Here is a 27,904-nt window from a genome sequence, read left to right on the forward strand (position 1 = left end):
AGTTTACTTATAGAGTACATAATGTAAAAAATAATAGTGACATAATAACTCTGTGAAAAAGATAGGTTGTATTTTAAAATTTGATACATTGATACATTGTTATATGAATATGCACAAACAGGTTTTTATTCTTTTTCTTTGCAATAACATGTTTAATATATTGCATTTTATTTGTGACAGTCATATATGTGTTACAAAATTATATAAAAAAGGAATTTTTAACGAAATTAGATAAAGTTTATATGAAGGAAAAAGAAAAGTAGGTACTTTTTAAACTTAGTTCATCGCATAAAGTTTCTTTTGTACTAGTATGCTGTTACTCATGCCTGATAACCATATTTCACTATTTCTTCTCCAAACTGTTATATTTAAAAATATATGATGCTATAAATTTCCATCACAGTTTATATGAATTTCCTGTACTCTCTACAACTTTTCTTTTCCTCAAAAAATTGTAACTGAATGTCTCTCATGTCTGTCTGTCTGTCAGGCAAATATGCGGGCTGAAAAGTAAGATATATGCTCATAATGCATGTATATGCATTTATTTAAACAACATATGCACGTCATAAACTGTTTAAATATATTAATTTTATAAAATATTAGTTGTTAATCTTGTATTATAAAATAAAACAAAACTTTTAAGCAATTACTTTAATTAGATAAATAAATTTTGGAAAAAATATGGAAAAGCACATATTTCCATATTTCTCATATCTTGATCTATGTTATCTAGGAATCTTGTACTGGGTCTTCCTCTTCTTCTTTGACCAATAGGTCTATCAAGGAGCGTTTTTCTAGCTGGGTCGGTTTGCTCCATCCGCATTACATGGTTCGAAGTTGTATCGTCTTCTCTAGACACCATTTTCATTTACCGCTCCATAGATTCACCTTAGTATTTTTCTTTCGAAACATCCTAACATGTTTTCATTGCTTTTTGTTAAAGTCCAGGTTTCTGAACCATGTGTTAGGACTGGGCGTATTATTGTTTTGTAGAGTTTTACTTTTGTATTTCTTGATATAACTGTAGATAGAAAAGGAGATTAAGCCCAAAATAGCATCTATTAGCCGTGCAAATTCTGCGGTTTATCTCTGAGGTAGTGTCATTTTCAGTATTGATGGGCGTTCCCAGGTATACAAATTCGTTAACTGCTTTGATGACGTCGTTTTCTATAACAAGTGGCCGTAGTATTTGTGGTTGCGTACCTATTTTCATGTATTTCGTTTTATTGGTGTTTATTATTAAACCCATTTTTGTAGCTGCTTCCTTTAGTGCTACGTACGCCTCTCGTGCTGCGTTTTCCGTTCTCCCAACAATATTGATATCATCAACATATGCTAGGACTTGCACAGATTTGTTATATATTGAACCAGTAGTTGTGATTTGTGAAGTACGTATAACTTTTTCCAGAGCTCGATTGAATAGTATACAGGAGAGTGGCTCTCCCCGCCCGTTATTTGTTTTAAAAGGTTCAGAGAGATCCCCCTGGATTCGTACTCTGCAGTCAACATTTCAACTAGATAAATATATATACATGGTTATTTATTTAAAAAAATATATGTGATTAAATATTTTTCAAAATTTTCCAACAAAAAGTTACGCCTATCTGTATACATATGTTTGTATATAGAAAATATACAAACATAAACGTAAACATACACATAAATGCATATTATACATTTAATGTTTCATCAAACATTCTACTTAAAGCATTTGCAACCTTAGAGGAAATATGAAACAATTGTTTGTTTCATTGACTGAATTAAATTTTTCTAAAATGTCTTCGCCAATTTGACCCTCACAAATTTTGCAAGATATGTAGTTCAAATTTTTTTTATTAATTTAACTGCTTCAATTAAAGACAAACTTGTATCCTGTAGCTGAAGGATACAACGTGACACAAAATCATAGTTTGATTTTATGTATGAAAGTTGTACTATTTGATTTTTAACCAATTCTTTCTAATGTTTTAGTGGTTCGAAACAATCGTCAGTTAATTCCACTATCACTGGCCTCAATTGTGTAAAATTTTCTGCATAAAAATTGCATCCTTTAAATTTGATTCCCCATCCAATAGGTTTTGGTGGAAGAGGAAGATTCGACAAATGATCTCTTTACAACTGAGTTCTTATAGGTGACTTAAGAAATATTTTTTTATATTTGAAATTAAATTATTAACAAGGCGAAATTTATTTCTAATTTCTTCTGTGACTCTATTTAAACCATGTGCTAAGCAAATTGTATGTACTAAACGTGGATAAAAATGTTTCAAATTATTTCCTACATGTAAGGGTGCAGCACCTGAAACAAAGAGCAAACATTTTTCTTTGGGAACAGCTAAATAAAGAAAAGGTTTTGCTAAACTCTTTTGCAAAAATCTTGAAAAAGCTCCGATTAATAAATGTGCGATGTAACAGTCAACTAATTATTTCATTCACACATACATAAAAAAAATTATCTCCTATATCTTATTTTATTTTACTCACTACCGCAGAATATACAGAATCCACCTCGTTTCTTCTCAAGCTTCTTTCACTGGGAATATTCGATTTGCCGTTATTTCTCAGAAACAGGAGCAAATTTTCGTTTGATAATTTGTACAAAGGTATATTTGAGCTTAACAATGCTTCGCATAATTCATGGTTAAATATTTCTTACTCACTTGATTTCAGATTAGTTGATTGTAAACACCTAAACTCTAATTTCACTATTTGGGAGAGTGAGTCATCGTTTGAAGGCGTAGAAGTGGGGAAAGACGTATGAAAATCCAGTGGCGTACACTCACTTTTATTTCAACGTTAATTATATTATATTGTTTAAATATTATTGTTCAAAATAGGCCACAATATATTTATCTGCAGGTTTTTACTGAAGTTTCCATCTCTATATCCAAAGACTGTTTTCAAAGATATAAATTATAGTTATATTTATTTTATTTGTTTATTATTATATATTTATATATTCTTATATTATTTTCTTTTTTTTTTTCTTAACTTTAAAAACGGTCTCTGTACTAGAGATCGAAACGTCTGTAAAATAAACATGTAAATAGATGTATTGTGGCTTATTTCCAACATTCTCCCTAAAAATACGGAATGCCACAAGCAAAAAGCCACAGAAAAATAAATATTGCTATCATTTGTATATTTGAAAACGATCTCTTTATATAGACATCGAAACGTCAGTAAATTAAACATTTCAATTAAATATATTGTTACTTATTCCCACCATTATTTCTAAATATACAGAACGACAAGCAAAAAGCCATAGAAAAATAAATATTACTATCACTTGTATATTTGAAAACGATCTCTTTATATAGAGATCGAAAAATCAGTAAATTAAACCTATAAATAAATATTATGTGGCTTATTCCATACAGTCTCCTAAAAATACTGAATGACACAAACAAAAAGCTATAAAAAACAAGTAATTTTGCAGAAAGCTTACTGGTGCCACCAGGCTGTCGCGGAAGTTACGCTAAAACGTCTTTTGACGTGACCCGTCCTTAAAGAGTTACACAATGAATTTTTTTTAAAACAAATTTTAAGACAGTTTCCCCACCACCCGAGAGGTATGTCTTGTGGCGCGTCACTTTTTAAATGGGTGTTCGCCAAGAGCCATACTGTCCCATTAAATAAAATAAACAAAACACTTAAACAGTATAAAACAAAACAAAATAAAATCCTATAAAACAAAATAAAATTCTATAAAAACAAAATAAAAATAATTTTGGATGTAACAAAACATTGTTCTATTCTAACACAAACACTATACACACTTACTATGTTCTTCTCGTTTTTTTTTGTTTTTGGTTTTTTTATGCTGATGCTTACTAAACTATTAGAAAATATTATTCGCTGTCTAAATCTGAAGATGCAGTGCTGCTATCGCTGTCATTATCTTCACCTGGTGTAATTATAATTGGCTCTAGTAAAACTTTGACATGAGTGTCAAGTTCCCACATACGATATTCTTCTTTAATTATATGGCCTATACATTTAGCCCATTTCTCTGGAGTTACATGGAGGACTGCTTGAATCAAAAGTTCCTTAACTTCGTTTAATTTGAGCGTTTTGTTATTGCGTGCTACTTTTCCTTTCACTTGCGCCCAGATAAGTTCAATGGGATTAAGTTCGCAATGATAAGGTGGTAGACGTAGAACTTTGACACCATAATCTTTTGCAGTTTCATCCACAACATATTTAAGATATTCACTTTTCCTTAACCGTACAATGTCAAGTAGTTGAATTTTGAGCATTGATTCTTCGTATGCAATCCCCTTTTCTGTAAGCCATTCTTGAATTCTCCCTTTCCGCCATGCCGTCGTCGGTAATTGTTCTAGTCTGCGGCTATGATATGGCGCATTGTCCATAACAACCACAGACCCAGATTCCAATTTTGGTAAGATTCTCTTAAACCAGCGCTCAAATACTTCGGAAGTCATTTGATTATGATAATCACCTGTTTTTTTTTTGACTTAAATTGAAGCAAACCATCATCAAAGAACCCTGTATCACTTCCTATATGGGTGATAATTAAACGCCGTCCCTTTCCTGATGGAGCTTTTAATCCTGTAGACCAGCCTTCTATAAATGCTTCGCGTTTGCTTTTGACATTTAAATAATGCCAAACTTTTCCAACTGTATGACCTTCGTTAATCCAGGTTTCATCCAAATAATAAATTTTGCATTCAGTGCTGCGAATTTTTCGTATTTCTTCTAAATATTTTCTTCACGGAATAATTTCATTTTTTTGTAATAGCATACTTTTTCTGTTGCGTTTTACATATCGAAAGTTCATTTCGCGCATGGTTCTGATTAAGACCCTATGAGATATCTTGGGTAAAGAGTCATCGTTTTTTAGCTCTTGAGAAATTTTTTTCTGTGTTGGAATTTCACTTCGAAAATAAAATGAATGAATTTTTCAACGTATAATATTCCTTGTCTCGTCATCGAAAACAATGCTTTTCCTACCTCTAGTTTTACCTTTTTCTTGCTTTTTATTTTCCGATATATTTTTAAGTACACGATAAATACAGCTAACGGATACTTTTGTTAAACTGCTACAAATGTCGATCGCTTGGCTAACATTTAATTCCATTTTTCTGCCGACAATTCCTTCATAAACGTTTCGTATCATTACCTTCCCTCGGACGTTAACATTTTCCGTCTCTTTTGCGGCTTTTCATTTTTGGAATCAACATCAGAATTTTGCTGTCTTCTCTTGGAACAACTCGGTTTTTCGTCCATTGTATTTCAATAATCTGTGTATATACTATATATACAATAATTTCAACAATTCTGTATAAGAATATAACTAAAAATTTACTATAAAACGACAAAATATAACACTCTTATTATCAATAACACGTTTTATCAATACTACAATACATTATTGTTAAAACAGTATTGACAACAATAAGTTTACCAACTTATCACATAAAATGTACTCACAAAATACATTACCCATAGAAACGCCCATGTATAACATTATAAAAGAACCATTCCTCCGGCGAAAAAATAATAAAAACTAGTTTTTCTGGCATGTCTGCGTCCGAATTGTAAACGGAATTTCCTCGCTAATTCCAACATTGCCAAACGACTGAAAAATAATGTTTTAAAATATCGATTTTTATTTTATAAATTTAAATATGTAACGAAACGGAACATATAAATAAAATTTATTTCATTACAATTTTGTGCTTAATTTTTACTATTGAAAAAATCATGTTTTTTTGTATTTTTACGACGGTAATAATCGTTGCGTGGAAGAATACAGGTTTTGTATGACCATAATTACTACTTGTGAACAAGATTTGGCTACACTGTACGACAACTCCTGGTCAGTTTTTCTATAGAGAAGCACAAATAAATATACTACTTTATATATTCTGTAATTTCTTATGAGGAAACGCAAATTGCAATCGAGAAAACAGGCAGTTTTCGAGGGCCGCTGTGTACATTTAAATTTGAGGATATTCCGCGTTTAAACTATGATATCACTCTTCTGAATTGAGGGTTTCTACTATAGATATAGAATTTTGCTTTTTTCTCCCGATTCTAACTAATTTTTTTGTCCTTGTGTAAAGCAGTTTTGCAATACTCAACTATTTGGAATTTTTTTCTCATGGAATCATGCAAAAAAAATTGCTTCAGTATGTTAAATAAATAAGTTTTAGATCGAGGGGTATCTAAACTATTTAAATGTGAAACAAAATAACAACTTTTTAGGTTGTCGTTATTTATGGACCATCACTGGATGTGTTCCGTTGCATGTTTTGGCGGTGGAAAGAAAAGAGCTTTATGAGAGAAGAGGCCCAATCCTTACTGTGGCCGAGAGAAGACAGGAAAGGGAAAGGTCAGTTGAAAGATGGCAAGAAGAATGGAACAACACAGAAGATGTGGCACAGTGGACGAAAATGCTGATCCCGAACATAAGAGATTGGGTGGACTGTGGCCACAGGCGACTGGATTATTTCCTGACGCAGGTGCTCACAGGACACGGGTGTTTTAGGGCCTACCTCTATAGGATCGGAAAGGCTGATACAGATGAATGCCTATACTGTGGATACTCGGACACTGTGACACATACGATGTTAGATTGCAGCAGATGGATAGTGGAAAGGAACAGAATGGAGAGAGAGACAGGTGTGAATTTTGTTACAGTGAGAGAAATGATTGAGAGAATGATTGAAATAAATTAGGTTGGACTAACATACACAGCTATATCCGTGCAGTGATCAAGAAAAAGGAAGAGGAAGAAAGACAGCTGGACCAACGCTAAAGGTAAGAGTGAATGATGCTGAAAGGTGAAGCTAGAAAAGTGGGTCACACTGTATGAGTTAGAATGCGTGGGTCAGACTGTGGGGAAGGAGGAAATGCCCATCTGGGAATGATGCCGAACTAGGAGCGCTGAGTGTCTTCTACGCGCTACCTGGAACGAGACAGGGAGCCTCCTTGCTGATGAATAGAGTGTGGATGTGTATCAATGGAGAATGAAAGAACAAAGGTAGTGCTTCGGAAGTGATGCCGGCCTTACAGCGGCCATTCCGCTTCCGGATCGCTGGATGACAGAGGAGGGTCTGGTTTAGCAGGTAGGCGTTCGGCGTAGACCCGGCGACGAGAAGGCATTTTAAAGTACCTCGGGAACTATCGCCGGGAGTACGAAGAACGAATCTTGCACTAAAGTTAGTCAGGCGGCGTCCTGGACTGAGATGTCTTTCGAAGATTCCAGACCCCCCCTCTATAAAGAAAAAAAAAGGTTTAGTCGTTGAAATTTTCCTTACCTAAGTTAATAAAACCACTAAAACGACTGTCACATAATCCAAAACACAACAAGAGGCCCCAATAGCTAATTCTTGTGAATTTTTCATTTCTTTTTTAAGGTATTTATTTAAGAATTGTTAATGGATTAAGATAAGGATAATATTATTTTGGAAATTTCAGGTATTGAACCATGAATCAACAAAAAAATTCGTTTTGAAAACCTATTAGGTGCACTTCTTAAATATACCAGTACATATATGCAAAATTCAAAAGAAAATACAAAAATATGCAAATGCACTTTTGCATATTTGCCTGACTCTGCAGATTACAAATGTCAGAAATTAACTACCGAATTTTAAGATCTAATTTGTTGTTTGCGTCATAAACTTTCCAACAATATGTGCTGTTAATAGATTTTATTGATATTAAATAATGTGTTACCACTTTGTAGGGTTTAGATTATAGGTGGGTACAAACCGGTACTTTAAAAACTGATTCTGCAACGCGTGCATTAAGTTGGAACTTGGAAGGTACCCGTTTATTGACAGCTGGTACTTATGTCCAATTGTGGCATTTAAAATCACAGGCAGACGAAGATATTAAACAAACATCCGTAACATTTACTCTAGGAGGAGGTCATCAAGATGGTGATGATCCTCATGATGAACCCGATAAACCACAAGGTATTTAATTATTTTAGACATTATATTTACTAATACAGTATAATATTCATATATATTAATATACAGAGAGTTTCAAAATAAAGTAAAATTTGATATTTCTGTTATTTGGAGAGTTGTGTCAAATTATTTATGTTTCTATTTTAGAGCAAGAACAAACTTCATGGCAATGCGTTTGGAAAGCTAATACTGCCATTCCTGTCCAACATTTGGCATTTAGTCCTGATGGTACTCTTTTCGCAACTTGTGGAGAAAATGACAGACTTGTTAAAATTTGGTATGAAAATAGGCATGGTATGTATTTGTAGATTTTAATGTAGAAAGTTTTATTTTTTTATTGCACTTCGTGACAGAAGAGTAAGCCATAGACCTACCTGTTACATTTTTACTACTTTTGATGACTATAACATAATTTGTCCTTTCAATAGTCTTCAATATACAGATTCGGCAATATTTTAACGTGTGTATGGCACTTATTGTAGCGGGACATAAAATATTACAAATTCTTAAACAATATGTGTATTCTTGCTTCAATGCAAAAAACAGTACTATTAAGTCAATTATCCATAAATTTGAAAAATTTGGCTGTACAAATGGAAACTAAAAAAACCCATCAGATCAACTTTGTTGAAATGGAATGACCCAAGAAAGAAGAAGAAGCTGACGTGACAGAACTGTAAGCCTTACAGAGTTGAACTCTTAGAGCTGCCAGATTGGGGTATTTCCCCCCATTTTTGGGGTAATTTCAAAGGGTCTGGGGGAATTTTTATAAGCTAAAATGGATGGGGGATTATTTGGGGGGGAAATTGTGGCGGATTTTAGGGATCATCATTAATTAAATTTGCGAATCTAGATAGAACTGACTAGAAAAGGCTATTTCCTACGACCTACATAAATAAATAATATACATATCTGGTTTTTTCAGTAGATACATTTAAGGCATCCAAAAAAATGTACTTATCTAAATATTTTACAAAAATATAGGCCTTCAGTTTTGAAATATAGATCATTTTGTCCTACAGAACACCGTCGTGTGGTGACGTAAGTTTTAGGAATATGTATTTCCATATATCGGCTGTGGATTAAAGTCACGTTGGATGCAGAATATAGCCAAAACGGAAGGCTAAGAAATTGGGTAATTATTGAGTTAATAAAAGAACAAATGGGATTCAGAGCCTAGTCGTCCCAATTTTACACATAATCACTGGCGTCCAATTTTCTAATTGTGTTTTTTAAATTTAATTTTAATTTTTAAATATAAGTGACATCACTGGTGACATCAGTTTTTATAAATCGTGAAGTAAAATTATTCTCATTTTTTAATATGAAAAATTATTCTAATTCATTGTTTTAGTATAAATAGTATAAAAAATTATAGTACAGTCTGTTCCAGTCTACAGTCTTTTCAAATTTATAAAAATTGTAATTATGCGACAAAATTTTAAGTTTGGGGGATTTGAGCTTAAATTTGGGGGAATTTCAGTTTCTAAGTGGGGGATTTAGAAAATCACATCTGGCAACTCTAAGATCAGACTACTCATGAAATTATTCGTGATGATCCTTTTAAGGGGATAGGATGTTGTGAAAATATGATAAAGAGAACTCATGGAAATAATAATCTTTTCCCAATTTCATTTATTGTACTAGATTTGTAAAAATAAATTAGTATTGCTATGAGTATTGCTCAGTGGACGGAATATCCATAGAAGATTGAACAATTGGACTAGAATAAACTGAAGATAATGCAAATGTTCAAAAATACTTCCAGCTCTTGCAAGATCAAATACCGGCAGTTCGAAATATTCAGATCAACTTCAACGACATTTAGTTTTCACATTACAGTTGCACCTCAGATGATGAACATCTATTACCAAATTATTTATAGACATTTCCCTGGCATTTAATTAGTATGCGAGCTACATTACAACGCCACTCTCTGTATATATACCACTTGATTTTTATTTCTGGTTGATACTCCAGTCGCCAGAGATAAAAATACTCCTGAACCTCTAGAAATTATACGAATGAGCTGAATTTTGCCGAGAATGTCAATTTTGGGACCCCAAAAAAGATGCCAAAAAGTTTGCCTCTCTTACTCCCGGACTTCCCTCTAAAACACCCTTCTTGGGTGAAGGGGGGGGGGCATCGATTTACCAAATCTGTACACCGTAGAAAAAAATGTTTTAAACATGATTATTAGCACTTTTTGTGTAAGAAACAATGCTTGAACCGACTGGCGATTTTTAATATCAGCGCGAAATCAATTTTTTAAATAAAATTTTGTATCAATTCGACGGTAAAAATTCAATATCTTTTAATTATAGTGCCCTATCGACCAAAATTAAAATGCGTTTTAAAGGTGAAGAGTGCAGTTGTTTGGATTCTCCTGGAGATAATTATTTTAACTCTCTCTAGATGATCACGGGTGTCGTTTCCAAAGTAATATTCCGTTTTATATCCATGACAAATGTTTTACCGGAACGAGTCCTGCACAATACATTTTCGCTTATGCCTAATATTTCTAGGCACAGTATGCTCATTTACTTAATCGTTCGACTTTCACTCCGGAAATCTTTTTTAAAAAAGACTCTTTTCTTCCGGAGAGGAAGTTAAAAATCGAAAAAAATATATAAAATGTAGTTTTTAATACAATTAAATGTGGCTTAATCCCATAAAAATATAATATTTTACTTAGACATTCCACAAGAAAACACTTATAGAAGCTCTTTAATTGTTTGTATGTGTATGATATTTTCATATATTTTTCAGTGCTCTTTACGTCAAAAAGCATGGAAGGACCTCTGGAATTGGACTATAGTTTTGTATATATTGCTCATCCAAGGGCTGTGACTCATATTTCTTGGAGGACTACTAGTAAATATATGCCAAAGTAAGTCCTGTACGAAAATATATTGCAAAGTGTTTTTGTTTTGGAAGTTAGCAGAAAATTTTGTTGATAGTTACGTTTTGTTTTGTGATTTTGTGATTCATAATTTTATTTTGTACCTATTTTCATCTAGTGGTAAAAATTGTTCCCTACTTTTTACGTCATTGCAGCAAAAAAATTTAAATATTTTATAAAATCTCTTCATATGTCGATAAACAGCAATAACCTTTAATTCAGCTAAAATTAACGGTATTGTAAATATTTGCTTTTAAACAAAATTCTACAACTAGTTAGATAATTTTTAACTAACTCAATATATTGTAAGTAGTAGGGACGTGTCAAAATTTTTGTAGTTCGTATATTTGGAAGATTGTGGGTTGATTAAACAGTACAGTATTAAAGCTGTTCCAAATTCTACTTTATCAAAAGTGAATTTTCCTTTTGGGGTTGTTTGTGTAGAAAATCGATTGTGGATCGAGAAGGCAAGATCAGCTTTCGTCAAAATGGAAAAAAATCTTTAACGGCCACGATATAAAATTGGAAATAAAAGTTCGTTTACTAAAATGCTACGTATTCTCCGTTCTTTTATATGGCGTTGGAGTCATTGACCTTAACTGAAGCATCACTGAAGAGACTTGAAGCATTTGAGATGTGATGCTATAGACCCATGTTGGGAATTTCCTGGATAGACAGAGTTACCAACGAAGAAGTACTACATAGAATGGGTAAAGGGCGCGAACTAGTCGTAACCATAAAACGTCGCAAACTAGAATACCTGGACCAATGCGCAATGAACAACGATATGACCTAGTTCGGACCATACTTCAAGGTAAAGTGCATGGGAAAAGAGATCCAGGACGAAGAAGAATATCCTGGCTGCATAACCTGCGAAAATGGTTTAACTTAATCACTACCGGACTTTTCAGGGCAGCAGTCAACAAAGTCAGAATAGCCATGTTAGTGTCCAACATCAGTAACGGATAGGCACAATAAGAAGAAGTGTAGAAAATATTTAATTAGCTGGGGTCATAAAAGAAATTAAAAAAAAATGTATTTCTATTTTTTATATATAGCAAATTCCATCGCATTTTTTATTTGTATTAAATGGCAACTCTCCTTACGCCATAAGATGTATTATTTTTTGTTATTTAGTTTTAATTAATATTCCAAATTTTATTAATAGTACATTGAAGGTAAGGAAAGTGCTTATCAGTTGAACAAAATTGTGAAGGGCAAATTACACTAGCAATCATAATTTGTAAATTATACAAATACATGCACACTGTTGTTTAGCAAATACCGATAAGACCATTCAAAAATGAACAAAAGAATTTAAAAAATATTAAAAAACATTACTCCAGGGAAAAACTGTTGACACTAACCCTGGGAGTCCTCCACTGGTTAAATTTTACCAGTTGATTTCAAAAAATATCTTTTTTTAAATATATACAATATTATTCACGGCATTTGAAAAAAAAATTTCATAAGCGTATGAACTTTATAATAAATGTTTAATTTCCATTTTTCGATACTGATTTTATGTCAAATTTATTTTACAAATACTTTTAGGGGATCAGTATCAAACATGCTGGTAACTTCTTGCAAAGACAACATCTGTCGCTTGTGGGTGGAAACCGTTTTACCAGAAGATGGCTTGGTCAATTTATCTCAACTAGACCCACAGGCACACCATCCCAAATTTAGAACACACAGACACAAACATCGATTTATGCAACGCCTCAAACATATGAAGTAAGTATATAGACCTGCCCTAGTGTGTTGTTTAATTGGATATATTGTATTATATTATGTTCATTATTACAATTACATCTTTATAATTTTTATGTATTCATCCCAGAGTGATCGTCCAACAGCCTTTAACGATTGTGAATATTTTATTTGTCACTTAACAAAGAAGTTCATAAGAGTTGATGCAATAATATTTTGTACCAATTTAATTAATTATACCAAGTAGGGCAAGCCAGGATGTAGTGTTTTTATAACTCTTAAATATTTTTATAATTATAATTCCTCTTCTTAAAGGTTAGCGGATCTCGGCACGTGTCTTAAGGACTATATAGACCCCAAAAGATCATATGGGTAAAAAGATTTAAAAGTCAAAACCATAAAACAGTATAATTTGACTTACACTAAGCCAGTGAAGATTCAGAAATAATAATTGTGTAGGCGTATCAACAAAAACAAGGATAAATTAAGGGGGGTAGAGTAAATTTTCAATATTTTAAGCATATGTTTAAGAGTTATTAAAAAAAAAAAATTAATATAAACCTATTTATAACATTAATACATTATAGTACAACATTTCAAAAGTATTTTCTGAAATTTTGGCACAGCTAATTTTCCAATATCAAATTCATAATCAAAGAGAGGAAAATGCAATACTTGGGTCATGTGTTGAGAGGCGAAAGATATGAATTACTTCAAGTTATACTGGAAGGAAAAGTACAGGGCAAAAGATCAGTAGGAAGACGCCAGAACTCGTGGCTGAAAGACCTGAGGAAATGGTTCGACCGCTCATCCGCAGAGATCTTTCGCGCCGCAGTTTCCAAAACTACAATTGCCATTTGGATCGCCAACCTTCGAAAGGAGACGGCGCAATGAGAAGAAGAAGAAGAATTTTCCAAGATGCAAAAAAAGAAAAGTCACTTTGCAGTATTCATCGTAACTTATAAGTGGATCATGTATTGACGATACACCAAAAGAATTTCGTTAGTTTATGAATATTCTTAGATCGATAGCATTTCTAAAACCAAATTAGGTTTCTTGGAGATCTTCGTCTCATTTTTGCCTAATTCTGTTGTGAGGTATTATTAGAAAAATCTGAGCAGTGTGACTCATTAGGCTAATTAATCGATATTCTGAGCATTTCGTAGCATTATGTTTTTTGAGTATTGCGACAAAAGTAGACTTGAGGCAGTCTGTGGGAATCACTCCAGTGTTATATATTGCATTACAAAGTTTTACTACTACTTTTATGTTATATTCATCTATTAGTATTAGCAACACAGTCGATGTACCTATCATCTGAACTACAAGCTTTTTTAATTATAGCATTTTTTATAGCACGTGCTACCTCTGATTTCATAATTTCTGAACCATCAATACAAGTATTATTATTTCTGTCATCGTCAAACAACTCTGATATCAGGCGTCTAAATACAAAACCCGACAAGTCACATTGTTTACGATTTTGATATTTATACGTCATTCTACTCGTAATATATAAATCTACCGATGACCGACAAGTCACATTGTTTACGATTTTGATATTTATACGTCATTCTACTCGTAATATATAAATCTACCGATGGCTGTATAATTTTAATATAAAAGTCGACATCCTACATGAAATATTAAGGATACCAAACAAGCTCTAGATTCAAAACCTGACATGGGTACAGCCGACTTTGGTGCAAACACCGACATACCCACGTTAACCAATAATAATGAAGTTGATGTACCACGTGGCTAAGGCACGTGTCCGACTAACTCGCCAGTTGAGAGCGAAATCCATTGTTGTTTACGTGGTACTAACCTACTAGCAAAGAATATAGACGCATATAGAAGGACCTTTCACTGTAATTTTTTTCGTCTCGGCAGAGGTCGTAACGTAAAGAGAGTGTAACACATGTTATAGAGAAGAATAAATTGAACAATATTTTAGTTCCTTATTTGTACCACTAGGGAGCGGTCATGTCAGAGCAATTACTGGGAGCAATTAAAATTAATTAAAAGTCAATCACCGGGAGAGAAAGCCCAAAAGATTGTAAGGTGTTTCGACCAAAAAGTAATTCCTGATCTCTTTTACAATTTGAAATTTCGAAATTTTAAAGTATAATTTCGGATTTTTAAATTTAAAAAATAAGTAAGTCACAAATAACTCCTCTCTAGAGCTCAATAAAGGAAGATGAGGAAAAAAGCAAAAATGGCTGCTAGGACATGGACCATAGCAAATCCCAAGGATAAAAAGAGACTTCCTGAGAATACCGTCAACCCTCTCGCAACAGAGTTGTTATTAAAAGATTATGGATAAAAAGTTTCGGCAAAATAGAAATTTTCAAAATTTAGTAAAAGTTTCATTGAATACTTTTTTGAACGACACAATTATTCAATGAAATAATTTCCAAAATAGTCTAAAAAGTTTAATGAAAAGTCTTGAGAAAATGAAATTTTGGTTTGAATATATTTTGATAATTTCTTTTCTACGAAAAATGTTTCGTAGATTTTTGGAAAGAAAGACAGTATAATACAAAGTTATGTAACGGTTTTTCGTTGTGTTTGAACAAACCTATTTTTAATTCAAGTTTTTTTAAAATTTTATTTACATGTAATAAAAACAAATACTTGTAATATCGAAAATTTCATACTTTTTAAGTTTTAAATTAAAAATTTAACAATTTAATATATTAAAAATAAAATTGTGAATTGTGATTTTATTGTGAAAAAAAAACAAAAAAAGACAGTTTGCAGATCAATCCAATCAGAAGTTAAATAACTCTGGTTCGTACTCCTTTCCCCCTTCCTATTAACTATATCTTTCATGATATGATTTTAAGCCCACGGCCACTGTTTGAGTTTATGCAGTCGCCCTCTTCACGAGCGTTTTAAAGTATAATAACCGTGATCAAATCGCCCATTTGAAATGTCCTTCTATATGCGTCTATATTCTTTGCTACTAGACTGCAATTGTGTAGTTTTTCTTGTGTTTAATCAGAAATATCCTGATAATGAGCGAATTACCTTATGGGGAATATCTTAGTCCATCCGAAATTAGCAAATATCGGAAAAAAGTTAAATCAGCATCCAAACGCAAAATTGCAAAATGAAATAGATGAGTTTGATAGTATCTCGTAAAAAGCACTTTATAGTTATTGTTTGTAGATATGTTACATAATCATAACCGATCTTTCCAAAATATGGACTTGTGGGTAAACCATACCAGCCCTTCTAGTGTATGTCATTTCTTACAATGAGGGATATTTAACATTTTTTCCATTTATTTTATAGATCCTGAAACAAAATTACTCAGGACAATTTTATATTAAAACACTGCGGTGTTTGTTGTCCTAAAAGAATTAAAAAACGAAATAAAGGAGAAAACTAACCAAAATCCATTTCCGTACTATAATTTGTTAAAAGAAGAGATGGTTTAATAGTTAATGTGTGTAGACCTTTTATGGGCATTTTCTTAGTAATAAAAAAAGAATTTTAAATATTGCCAAAAGGTTCAAAGAATGTAATAAAATGCCTATATAGCGTCGTGGGGGAGTCTGAGCGAAAGGGAAAAATAAAGTGTTTTTATGAGCTTCTGAGGGGAAACCAAAATCTAATTATAATTAACCTATATAGGCTAAGATATATCGAGCAAGTAGAACAAGATCCAGAAACCCTAAAAATCATGAACTGAAAGCGTAAAATCCCTCATAGACCGGAATAGCGGAAGATTTTAGAACATTTAAAATATTAGTGTTTGGTGAAAATTAACACTTACAAAAATGAAACCGTGCCGCTAATAACGCTTAATAAAAACGACACAAATATAATTTTTTTAATTATATTTGTTTATATTTATATTTATTTAATTATATTTTTTAAATATAATTTTAACATATAATTGTTTTAGGACCTGCTTTCACATAAGACGTAACGCAAAAGATCAGGGACATGGTAAAGGCTATACATCTCCACTTATACCAACGTTACCATCTACATATAGCGTTCACGATTTTCATTCCTATGGATATCATGGCACAGGTACGACTTTTTATTTTTCATTTACTTAAATAATAGAATATAGTCCATGTTGTGAGATCCCTTCCGTAGGGAAAATGATTCTGATTCAGTTTCTTTGCTTATTCGCATTCAAAAATTTTTTAAACAAATTCAAAAAATCACAGTGCCCCTCCAGAAAACATTTTTTAGATTATTTGTGTCGTTTTAAACAAAAAAGGTTTCTTGCCATTTTTCTCTAAAGTTGACTGTTTTCGAGTTATAAGCGATTTAAAATTTTAATAAATGTCAATATTTGTTGAGATGCACGATGAGACAAAGACGCACCATACAGTGCGGCAGCTTAAAAATTGAAATAAGCTCCGATTGCTCTTCAGAATCTTGAAACTGAATGTTTAAACTTCAATTAAGGGACTTAACAACTTAATATATATTATACAATAATAATAATTTACATTTGAGTTTTCAAGCCTCGAAGATGCTTGTTTTTTCGAAGAACGGTCATTTTCGTTTACACGATGATGCGCTTTGACTTATAACCTGTAACGGTGTTAGAAAAATCTCCTATTTGATTATCGTCGTCGTCTTACACATTCTTCGACTTACACTTCATGATGAACATGAATTTCTTCTTTTATATTTTCCTCTATGCTACTCTTCCCATCCTTAATAATTTCATATTCACTTATATTATCAGTTTTATCCAGCAACTGACGTAATGCATTCCCCGTAAATTATTTACGAGCCATTATGTAATTAATCGAACTCAAACAACCGCACATACACACAAGTTCGTAATCTAGACTCTTCTTTCAAGACTTTCCTTGGCCTCTTATCTCGTCCATGATGGATCTTCTCCAAGTTTGTACTGGGCGACCTCTTTTTCTTTTCCCTTGGGGATTCCACTCTAGGGCAGTCTTTGCGATACTGGAACTATTTTTTCGGAGTGTGTGACCGATCCAACCCCACTTTCTGGACTTAATTTCATTTTGTACCCTCTTTTGTTCGGTCAGGTGTAGCAGATCTTCGTTTCTGATGGTGTTAGGCCAGAATATACGAACAATTCTTCGTAGACATTTGTTAACAAAGACCTGCAGTTTGTCTGTGAGGGTGTTTGTTCTACTCTACGGATGTGAAACCTGGAAAGTGACAGACATGACATTTGATCGGAATATTCGGATCTTGTCCTTGTAGTATACTCGCCAGATCTCCAAACAGGGTTGAGCGTGCTGAAAGCTTGTTGGGCTTTTCGTATCCTCATACGAATATCGTCTTCTGTACCTCCGTTTTCTGTTATGACACTTCCAAGATACGTAAAGTTTTCCACATTTTCAATCTGCATATTGTCGATAGTAAATAGCGTCTTGTTCCTTTTACTAATATTGATTTTCAAACCTATTTTATTGGCTTCAGTGGAAAGTGTTTCCAATTGGTAAGCCAGATCTTGGAACCTTTGACCTAATAGGCAGATATCGTCCGCGCATTCTAGATCGCTTAGGCGTGTGGTTAACGTCCATTGTATCCCTCTTGTGTCGGAGTCTAGTTTGGAGAGAACATAGTCTCTAGCTATGTTAAAAAGAAACGGAGAAAGGACGCATCCCTTTCTAACTCCAGTAAGTACGTCGAATTCGTCACTGTTGATCCGATTGTGTGTCACGCTGCATTTCGCATCAGTATATAGTGACTTTATAATAGAAATTATTTTTTGCGGGATGTTTCTTAGCTCTAAAATTTTCCATAGAGCAGCGTGAGACAAGCTATCAAAGGCACGTTCAAAATCAACAAAAACCATGTATAGGGGGGTGTTCCATTCAACCGATTGTTCCATTATTACCCTCACAGTATTAATGTGGTCTATGCAGGAGGATTCTGGTCTAAAGCCTGCTTGATTAGCTCGAAACTCAACCTTGTGTGTTATTCTTTTCAGTATGATGGTCGTGAAAATTTTATTTATGACAGTAAGCAAGGTTATTCCTCTCCAATTTTTGCACAGTGTGAGGTTGCCTTTTTTGGAAGCTTGATAATGTTACCTTTTTTCCAGCCCGCTGGAATGTGGTTTGTTTCCCACACCTCTCGGATTGAATCTAGACTCTTGAAAAGTCAAAATTTATACAAGTTCCCACTTGTTCACAGAATATAATTTTACAATCAAGTAACTCGGTGTTATACAGCTCAATAAAATCAAAAAACTTGAATTATTAAAAAAAATTAAAATTGAAGATACACGTTACAATGATGTAGCTAAAAGTATGATGACCACATAGCTAAAATATTTTGCTGTTAAAAAATGTATTTTAAAAGTTATTACAAATAATTTCATCTTTTAATAAATGAATTACCCGGCACGGTCATGGGAAAGTTTAGAATGACAGATATATTGTTTTATTTTAACAACATATTTTTGTCTAGGTATAACTCCAGGTCTACATTTTCATCTGGCTGCGTCGGTGAATGCTGAAACCGACATACCACTTGTTCCAAGCATTAACTACTGCAGTCCAAAACCGGCGTTTGTTCTTCACTGGCTGGACAATAAAGAAATGCAATTCAGTCTGCAAGCAGAATTGTTTTTAGAAGAATTCGCCAGGTAATTCCGATATTTACCTACTATGTTAGAAGATATTTTTGTTAGGTTTAATTGATATAATGGCAATTGTTTTTTACAGACCTGTAGTAGATAATCCAGATTCAGAGGAGTCTGAAGAACCTGCGATGGAATCTGGTGGATCAGACGGGGTTGATGTACGAATCGAAAGTTTCCTTAGAGATTGGCATCACAGTCCTGACTTGTTATTTAGTATTCATCCAGTCGATGGAAGCTTTCTAATTTGGTAATTATTTTTTACAACTAATTATTTATAATCTATATAGTATATAAAAATGGCACGTTGCATAAAAATGAAACTCGCAGGCCACACTGTTAGAGAAAAAACCAACGAGAACGCCACAATACAACATTGGAGATCCTATGGTAGACGACCAAGACGAAGACCACAGATGAGATCGGTTGATGAAATCAAAAAAATAGCCGGAACAAATTGGAAGTATAAAGAAAAATATTACGTAGGATACTGGGCCCAATAAGTGAAAACAACAACTGGCGAATTAGGTATAATAGAGAAATATACGAGCAATATAGCGAACCAACTCTAGCACAATACACTAAACTGCAGAGATTACGGTGGGCAGGGAAGAAGACCTGTTGGAAGACCTAAAAAGAGATGGGAAGACGAAGTCGATGAGGATGCCAAGAACTGCCTGGGAACGCGTTCATGGAAAAGAACAGCGGTAAATCGAGATGATTGGAGAAGCTTGTTGAAGGAGGCCAAGGCCCGATTTGGGCTGTAGTGCCATTGGATGTATGGGAATTGGAAGTATGTTGCTCAGAATAGAGATCGATGAAAGGAGTTGGGTGAGGTCTATGCCCAAAAATGGATGATAGAAGACTAAGGAGAAGAAGTGATACGAATTAATCGACCATCCACTGTATTCGGCAGTTTTAGCTCCGTGTGAATATTGAAGGCTAGATATATAGTCAAATCACCCTTGTATCTCTATTAACTCTTGATATATTTGCGAATTATCTATTTATGCGAAAGAATCGTAGTTGTCCAATATTTTTAACTCGTGTGACCTTTATACCATAAGTTATCCTAACTGAAGCGATTTTAATGTTATTTGCGTTTGTTTTAGGGTGGTAGAATGGTTGGACGAATTTCATCCGGGTTCATTCAGACAAGCTCAAGTGTCATTTTCTACCCGCATACCATCTGCTTTCCCACTGGGCGACTCTATGAGTATGTCAACGACTGTTAGTCTTTATAATACTACACCTCTACTTAAACATTTGGTCAAGGATGCCATTCATAAAGACGTTATTTACGATAGGAATCTAACGAGTGTAAAGGAAGAAGACGAAAATAAGTCACAAAAAGATGTAAGATTGAGTTCACTTATTAGTTTTTGATAATTATCCTGCTAATATATCACTACCTTGCAAGAAGACGACCATTATATCTCAAAAAAGTGAAAAATGGACTATGTTAGTTAACAGATTTCATATATTCTATATTCTTTTGTGTGATAACATCATAAATTTGGTTTATGCCTATGGCCGTCAGATGGTAGAAGTATCGTTATTGTTAATCGAAAAGTTAGTTCGATATTTTGCACAATATTGTCATATTTTGAGATATATTTTTTTGCCATCCTTTCTCAAAAACACAATAAGATAATACAATACTTTCTGTGAAGAATAATGCATTATTTTATTTTGTCAGTCTTGTAAAGAAGTTGAGGTTAAAGTTTAAAAGTGAATTTTCAAATGAAGACATTTTAATTTTATCACATATGTCAAAATTGTCACATTTTGATATATCAGTCTTCTTCCAAGGTAGGCTAATATAATAAAACAAATTACATAAAGATACTTACATTTTTGCTTTGCTTCTTTAGGTTTTACTACCACCTCCAGAAGATCAAAACGAAGCCACCCCTGTAGTTTCGTTGGTAACGAAACACGATAACGGCACTCTAAACTTGTGGCAAATCACTTTTGCAGACAAGAGCAAGTTCAGTCAAGTATTAAGCATTGGATATAAGAGTAGAGCTTCTGGTCATAGGTTTAGAGTCAACGATATTACTTGTCACCCTGTATTACCTCTGCTGCTGACAACAAGTCATCACAACATCATTGAAGAGAAGTCCAAAGAACACAACAAAACGGTAAGTTTGATATTTCATTGATGCAATGTGTTTGGATCTATATATGCTTGGAGTACTCATCATCATCATCATCCAGCCTCAAGAGTCCACTGCTGAACATAGGCCTCTTCCTCATGTTTCCAACCCCGTCTAACTTGCGGTATTTATATATCTCAATCTGTAACCTATATAACAATTTTAAACAGGCTTTTATATACGACAGATGGTAAAGCTTGAAAAGACGCTACGTGGAGAATTAAAATGAACCATTAGCTAGAAGAACTAACAGATCGCAGATTTCATAAAATTTGTGAAATTCCTATCCTAGGAAAGTTTGGCAATTGTGAAGGAAAATATATCTTCCTGGAAAAATCACAATATAAATTGCTTTATTTGCAGTAACAGTAACAGACATTTTTTAGACATTAATTCTATCATCACAAAACATATCCTGTAGTTTTTTTCAATATTAATATTTATAGAATTTAATCTTCTAGGGTTTCTGCAGCGAACTAATTCTGTGGAAAGTCGATGCAGTAGGCCCGTTATCGAAATCTGGTGGAATATGTGAACTGGCTAGAATCAGCTCACCGGAACCGTCAGCTTTCAGTAACGTAGCATGGATACCAACACTGCTTCCCTCCACTACACTAGGCAATCTTTCGAATTCTCCTAGCGCGTGCTTTGTAGCTTCAGACGGCCAATGTCTCAGAGTCTATCAAGCAGTTATTGATGCTAGGACCCTATTAGCCGATTTATCTTTCAAAGAAAACAGAAAGTACGATGAAAGCGATGGTTTGTCAGATTTGTCGTCATTTAATCAAGAGAGTCTTCTAGAAAATATTAATATTGTATCTCAACAGAGTACTTCAAGACCTGGATGTATTATACAATTGGAAACTGTATCAGAAGCCATAAAATGGCAAAACACTACGTTTCTTCATGTCTATCAAGAACAACTTATTACTGGTGAGTATCTAAAAACTTGTTTTTAATTTATGTGTCACTTACTTATTCAGCACTAATCATTTTTAAAATCCTTTACTTCGTAAAGTCCGCTTCGAATTAAGAAAAACAGTAAAAAACTAAAGTAAAAATTTGTTTATCGGTTTTGGTAAATAAACATCAAAGGTTGAATTTCTGGTGGAGTAGTCATGATGAGGTCTTGCTGGAAAAACATGTAGGTGTTTACGAATTAAGCAAATAGTTTCTAAAATACTTATATATAAAGAGGGAAGCGTTAAAATTTCGTGATTTTTGAAGTAGCTTTTGCAATGTTTAGTTCTTCTGAGGCCAAACAGATACCGTATTGCTCTTTTTTGTAATTTAATTATATCATCAGATTGGGCAGATGTACTAGAACCCCAAAAAAGGAAAACCGAAAAACTTCGAAACAGATCTTATTGCTTAGCAGACTGAGGCTAGTGCCTTACTTAACAAATCGATATGAAGGGACCGAGGTTGCAGTCTATAAAAATACCAAGAAATTTTACAGACTCAACGGTACTAACGTGGCTGTTATTAAGAAGCACGGGCTGAAGAGCTCCTTTATGGAATAATGCTACTGTCTTATCCACGTTAAAAGAAAGTAAATTAGAGTCGGACCAGATTTTTATTGTAAGTAGATTAGAAGTTATAGTTGCATGAAGAGTTAGTTGCTGCAGGTGATACTGGCATCATCAGCAAAAAGAAAAATGTTTGCATCGATTTTTAAATTAGTGATGTCATTTATAAAGAAAAGGAAAAGTAGAGGTCCCAATACTGAATCTTGTGGTACTCCACATACAATGCTTTTGTGACTAGGGTCAGTATCATTTGCTCTAACTAGTTGTTTGCTATTCTCCAAGTAAGATTGATACTAATTTAAAGAAATACCTCAAATTCCGTAGAAATTTAGTTTTTTTATCAAAATGTCATGACTTACACAATCAAAAACTTTAGCATAGTCACAAAAACAGTGGCAGTGTAAAGATTATTGTTTAGTGCTTGGTAAACCTCATGTAGCACAGAAAACATAGCATCACTGTTACGTTTATTAGATAAAAGGCCGAACTGATTGTGTGATAAAATGTTGTTTTCAACGAGAAAGTCGGGCTTTTATTGTGCAATAATTTCGGGCGTTTATCGGGCAATAAAGTAGTAAGGCAATAGGTCTATAATTGCAGGCATTAGATTTTTCACTTCCCTGGTAAAGAGGAATAATGGCTGTCTTTAGGCACTCTGGAAATATACTTTTTTCAAAGGAATCGTTAAGTGAGATCAGGACTTCCAACACATTTTTTGGGGGATTTGAGAAAATTTTTATGGATAGTCCATCAGTACTACAGGAAGATGTATTGATTTGCTTTGATATATTGATTGTTTGGATCAGTTCAGATTTATCAACTGGTCGTATATAGAATGAATTCGGGACCTTTTTTAAATTGTGGAGATAGGAAATGGGACCTTGTTGTGGCAAAATAGTTGATGTTATATTTTTTTACACACATTAACGATTTATTCATTTAGATTTTTAGGGTTTGAAAGGGAAAATGTTTGAGCTGTGTTAGTTTTATTTCGAAGATCGTTTATTATGGATCAAGTTTCTTTTGCAACACTTTTAGAGCTTCCCAGACGATTTCGATAATATGCTTTTTAAGCTGTTTTGATAAGTTTTAGATAGGTTATTCTGCACTTGGTGATGTATTCAGTGACAGAGATAGAGACCTGTTATCGAACCATTGATGATGATATTTTTATTATTTGTTAATTAATTTACTTATTACCACTGAGTGCTGCTTATTATTATTTCGCTTGCCGTATCTCTATCTCTCCCTCCCTCTTTGGTCTCATGTAAGTAACGTGTATAATTTTAGGTCAGAAAAGTACTCCTATTAACCTATCTGGAAATGACGCTATGGTTGACCTACAGCAGGCGTCGGTGTTCAAAGAACCATTCTTTATAGTCCTTTTAGACTGTACAGATCAAAATACCATTATACATATGTGGAAATTAATCATTTCTTCAACCGACACCGAGTACTCCCTTACTAGTAGCCAGATGTATGTACCAGATTCTGTTTTGGTTCAAGATGAGAATGATCTGTCCAGAAAGAATAGTTTAGAGTCGTTGCATCTAAAACCCTCGAAGGTAAGATATATTGGATATAAAAAAATTGTTTACTTAAATAAAAAATATCGAAAAAAATGTCATTTTTTGCCAACATATTTGCATTTGTCGCTTTGTTTTTCCCTTAAACGTATATTTTGATAAGTATACGAATTAAAGATAGGAAAATAGTCGCAGCATTTTTTTAAGAAGCTACTTAATTTACCGAGATCTGAAGATCATTGTCAGTCTGCTCCAATCCGTGTCTTGACGGATGGCTTCTGACAGTTTTCATGCTTTCTTATTTCTGTAGCTGTTTCAACAAAAATATTTTTTGGATTCAGGTCAGCCCTCATATCAATCTAACAGTCACTAGAGAAATCAAACAAATATTACCCCTCTCAGATGGTGTAGAAATAGTACATGCTACTCCAGCTGCGGGTCACTTGAGTTCTGCTTCCATCTACCCTGCCTGTTTGGCCCCCTACTGTTTTGCTACCGCGTGCACCGATGGAATCATCAGATTTTGGACAGTTTCGACCAATCCGAAACAAGTAAAAGACCTAAGCCATTTGATGTTGGAAGAGGATGGATCGATAGTTAATACTGGGCAAGTCTGGAGCGAATGGAACATGATTAAGGAGTCCGCTATTGAAATAGAGGGACAGGTTAGTATGGTTTAAATCTTAATAATTGGTCAAATTTGACGTGTATACCAATTATTTTTTTTTTACAGGTACTAAACATTAGTGTTGCATATTCTGGAAGACTTGCTTGTGCTTACAAATATGGAAAGAGCTTTACCAGGCCTAATAAAAGCGATCAAGATTCTAGATTTATAAATTTATGTGTTGCTATATACGAATGTGAATCGACTGGAGGTAGCGAGTGGATATTGGAAGACGTAATTCACCTCAAAAATATTTATCTTCCACGTATCGATATTAATAAACATCTAGATTTGAGCTATTTATACGATTCTAAAACGTTAAAGAAAAAACAAAGAATTAATGAAGTGTTGCATACATTTGCTGGAGATGATAGGCAAACTTTAGCTACCGAACCTTGCATTAAATCAACCCTACTGGCTGTACCAAGCTTTACTACCCTACAATCTTTGAGAAAATCTATTTCTGAGAAGGGTAATATATGTCCTTTAACGCAGAAACATATTGTGCAGTTAGATTGGGTTTCAAATGAGGATGGATCGCATATTTTAACAGTAGCAGTTGGTAGCAAGATAATGCTATACACTCCTCTCTCCACAGACTTAGCACAAGCCAACGTTAAGGCTATGAAAGAAAGTCTAAACAATTACAGACCGATTTTGAGAAAAGCCAGTTCTTTGGCTCAACCTATGTTCGTTGATGATTTCAAGTGGATGACTTTAAGGAAAATCGAACTGCAAACTGCCGATGGCTTACCTGCATTACCTATGCAGATTAGTTGGGTGAGAGATGGTATTTTGGTGGTTGGTATGGATTCAGAGATGCACGTTTATACGCAATGGAAGCCTCAGAATCCTAATTTACAAAATCAAGTTAGCGAAGTCGATGGAAAGAACGGTAAGTAAAATGTTTAGTTAGATTAACAGTTACAAGAAGGTTAATAGTTTAGTTTTGAGAAACACAAGTAAAATCTAATATTTGTCATCTAAAGCAGTTTTCTTTTTCCATTGATTGTACACGGTTTATGATTTATACGGGTTAAGCCCCATTGATATGAGAGCACGAGATGGTTATCTATGCTTTGTTTTTGGATTTTAAGCAGATGTGTAATAGAATTAATAGGGACAGAATATTTGCAAAGTGCTAATTAATTTGGTAATATAAGTGAAAATGACTTTGAATAATTATAATCAGCCCTATTCTGTAACTACAAATCGAATAGAGGTCAGCAAGTCGGATCGGAATTGTAGGAATCGGTATTCTGTAACTCATCTCGACCTCTACTATCGTAATGTTGTATAGAAATTGATTTCGACTAGACAAGCTCTGTCGAGACAAGTTTTGACATCAAAATTGGTCTTGACGCATGCGCATTGGTATCATTATTGTTTTGACATTTATTTGTTGACTTGTTGATATAAATTAGCGCTTGATTCATTTTTTGTAGCTGCTTCATTTTTTAGTCTGTGGTGTTATTTATTTAGATAAAGTTTATTAAATAATTTAACTGCTCAGCAGATGTTCCGCTTGTCATTTGTATTCTTGTAACGAACTTTTTAAACTTAACCAAAACAAATCAAAACTACTTGACGACAAGCTTCAAATATAATCTTCTTTTTTGATGAATTTTTCGCGCGCATTAGCCTTTCCAGTAACATAACGTCACAGAACACTTATTTCTCTTTTGTGTGCGGGGTTGCCACCAACTTCTGAGCGCGTCAAGTAGAAGTTGGCGTTTTCGATTACACCGATTACGATATGAGTTACAGAATGCCAATCCAAACACAAAAACGACGCGATAGATATCCAACATTCCGATTTCGGGTAATTACGATTCGACTTGGTCATTTCTATTCGACTTGTTAAAAGTTACAGAATAGATCTGATTGAAGTAGATAGAAAATATAGAAATTTGAAGTGAACAAAGATCTAAAATAGGACGACCCGCTCTCCACGGTCCTTTTCAACTTGATGTTGTGAAGTACTATCAGAAGGAGTAAGAATAAAACGACTGGGCCATTTACTAATCAGTGTCTAGCTTTTGTTAACGATCTTGCCATAATAGCAAAAAGAAAAATAATTGCAAAGAGATATTTCCGAAGAGATAGAATTCGAAAGACATTATACCTATGTTGGTATTATAGAGGAGAAACATCAGAGGAAATTGAAACTAAAAGCGAGAATGGCAAAAGAGAATAAAACAGGAGAACAAAACTTAGAATTTATAAGACTGTAATAAGAGCCACATTCACATACGCAAGCAAGGTATGGTCTATGAAAAAGGCAGATTTGGAAAAGTTAAAAAGGAAAGACCGTAAATATGTGTAAAGTTACCGAAGGCAAATTCTTTTCAATATTAACTAGGTTCTGAAACTAGGCATGTCTAAGATAAATATTATATTTATATGGGATTAAGCTACAACTGATTTGAATGAAAATTACACTCTTAACTAATGTTTGACGTTTCGATTTCCACTCCGGAAATCATTTAAAAAAATGGTTATTTTAAAAAATTCTACGAAAATATATAACCAATAAATTTATGTTGAAGGTTACGTTTTTGAAAATTGATGACTTACTTGGCCTCAATCCTGTAGGCAATAGCATGCTTATGGTTGAAAAAAATCCGAGGGTGGTCTTTTTAACGTCGGAATATTAAATTCTGACTGTTGTATGTGTTTTCTAGTATTCTATGTTTGGGTAGTTTATATGTTTGTGTATTGTGTGTTGCATATGTATTTTGTATAAATCGTAGATGGCATGTCTCTGACTTCCTATTATTTAGCTATTCGTCCTATTAAGGATGAGTTGCGGTGCGTAGTGAGTTATCTGCGAACTACATTAAAGCTAAAAGAAC

At 33.6% G+C, this 27,904-nt stretch overlaps 1 protein-coding gene across 4 annotated transcripts in view; it reads left to right on the plus strand.

Annotated features, from left to right (window-relative positions):
• Positions 1 to 27,904, plus strand: part of Rbcn-3A (rabconnectin-3 alpha) — a 109,091-nt gene that overhangs the window by 1,982 nt on the left and 79,205 nt on the right. For all 4 annotated transcript variants that reach the window (XM_072536996.1, XM_072536998.1, XM_072536997.1 and 1 more), the window contains 13 exons: positions 7,721 to 7,952; positions 8,097 to 8,243; positions 10,719 to 10,839; positions 12,406 to 12,588; positions 16,481 to 16,611; positions 18,997 to 19,174; positions 19,254 to 19,418; positions 20,281 to 20,524; positions 21,043 to 21,312; positions 21,789 to 22,260; positions 24,147 to 24,421; positions 24,724 to 25,047; positions 25,116 to 25,944. In XM_072536996.1, coding sequence (XP_072393097.1) covers positions 7,721 to 7,952; positions 8,097 to 8,243; positions 10,719 to 10,839; positions 12,406 to 12,588; positions 16,481 to 16,611; positions 18,997 to 19,174; positions 19,254 to 19,418; positions 20,281 to 20,524; positions 21,043 to 21,312; positions 21,789 to 22,260; positions 24,147 to 24,421; positions 24,724 to 25,047; positions 25,116 to 25,944 — 3,571 coding nt within the window. The remainder of the gene's footprint in view (positions 1 to 7,720; positions 7,953 to 8,096; positions 8,244 to 10,718; positions 10,840 to 12,405; positions 12,589 to 16,480; positions 16,612 to 18,996; positions 19,175 to 19,253; positions 19,419 to 20,280; positions 20,525 to 21,042; positions 21,313 to 21,788; positions 22,261 to 24,146; positions 24,422 to 24,723; positions 25,048 to 25,115; positions 25,945 to 27,904) is intronic.

Source organism: Diabrotica undecimpunctata, chromosome 7, assembly GCF_040954645.1.
Source record: "Diabrotica undecimpunctata isolate CICGRU chromosome 7, icDiaUnde3, whole genome shotgun sequence".
NCBI lineage: Eukaryota > Metazoa > Arthropoda > Insecta > Coleoptera > Chrysomelidae > Diabrotica > Diabrotica undecimpunctata.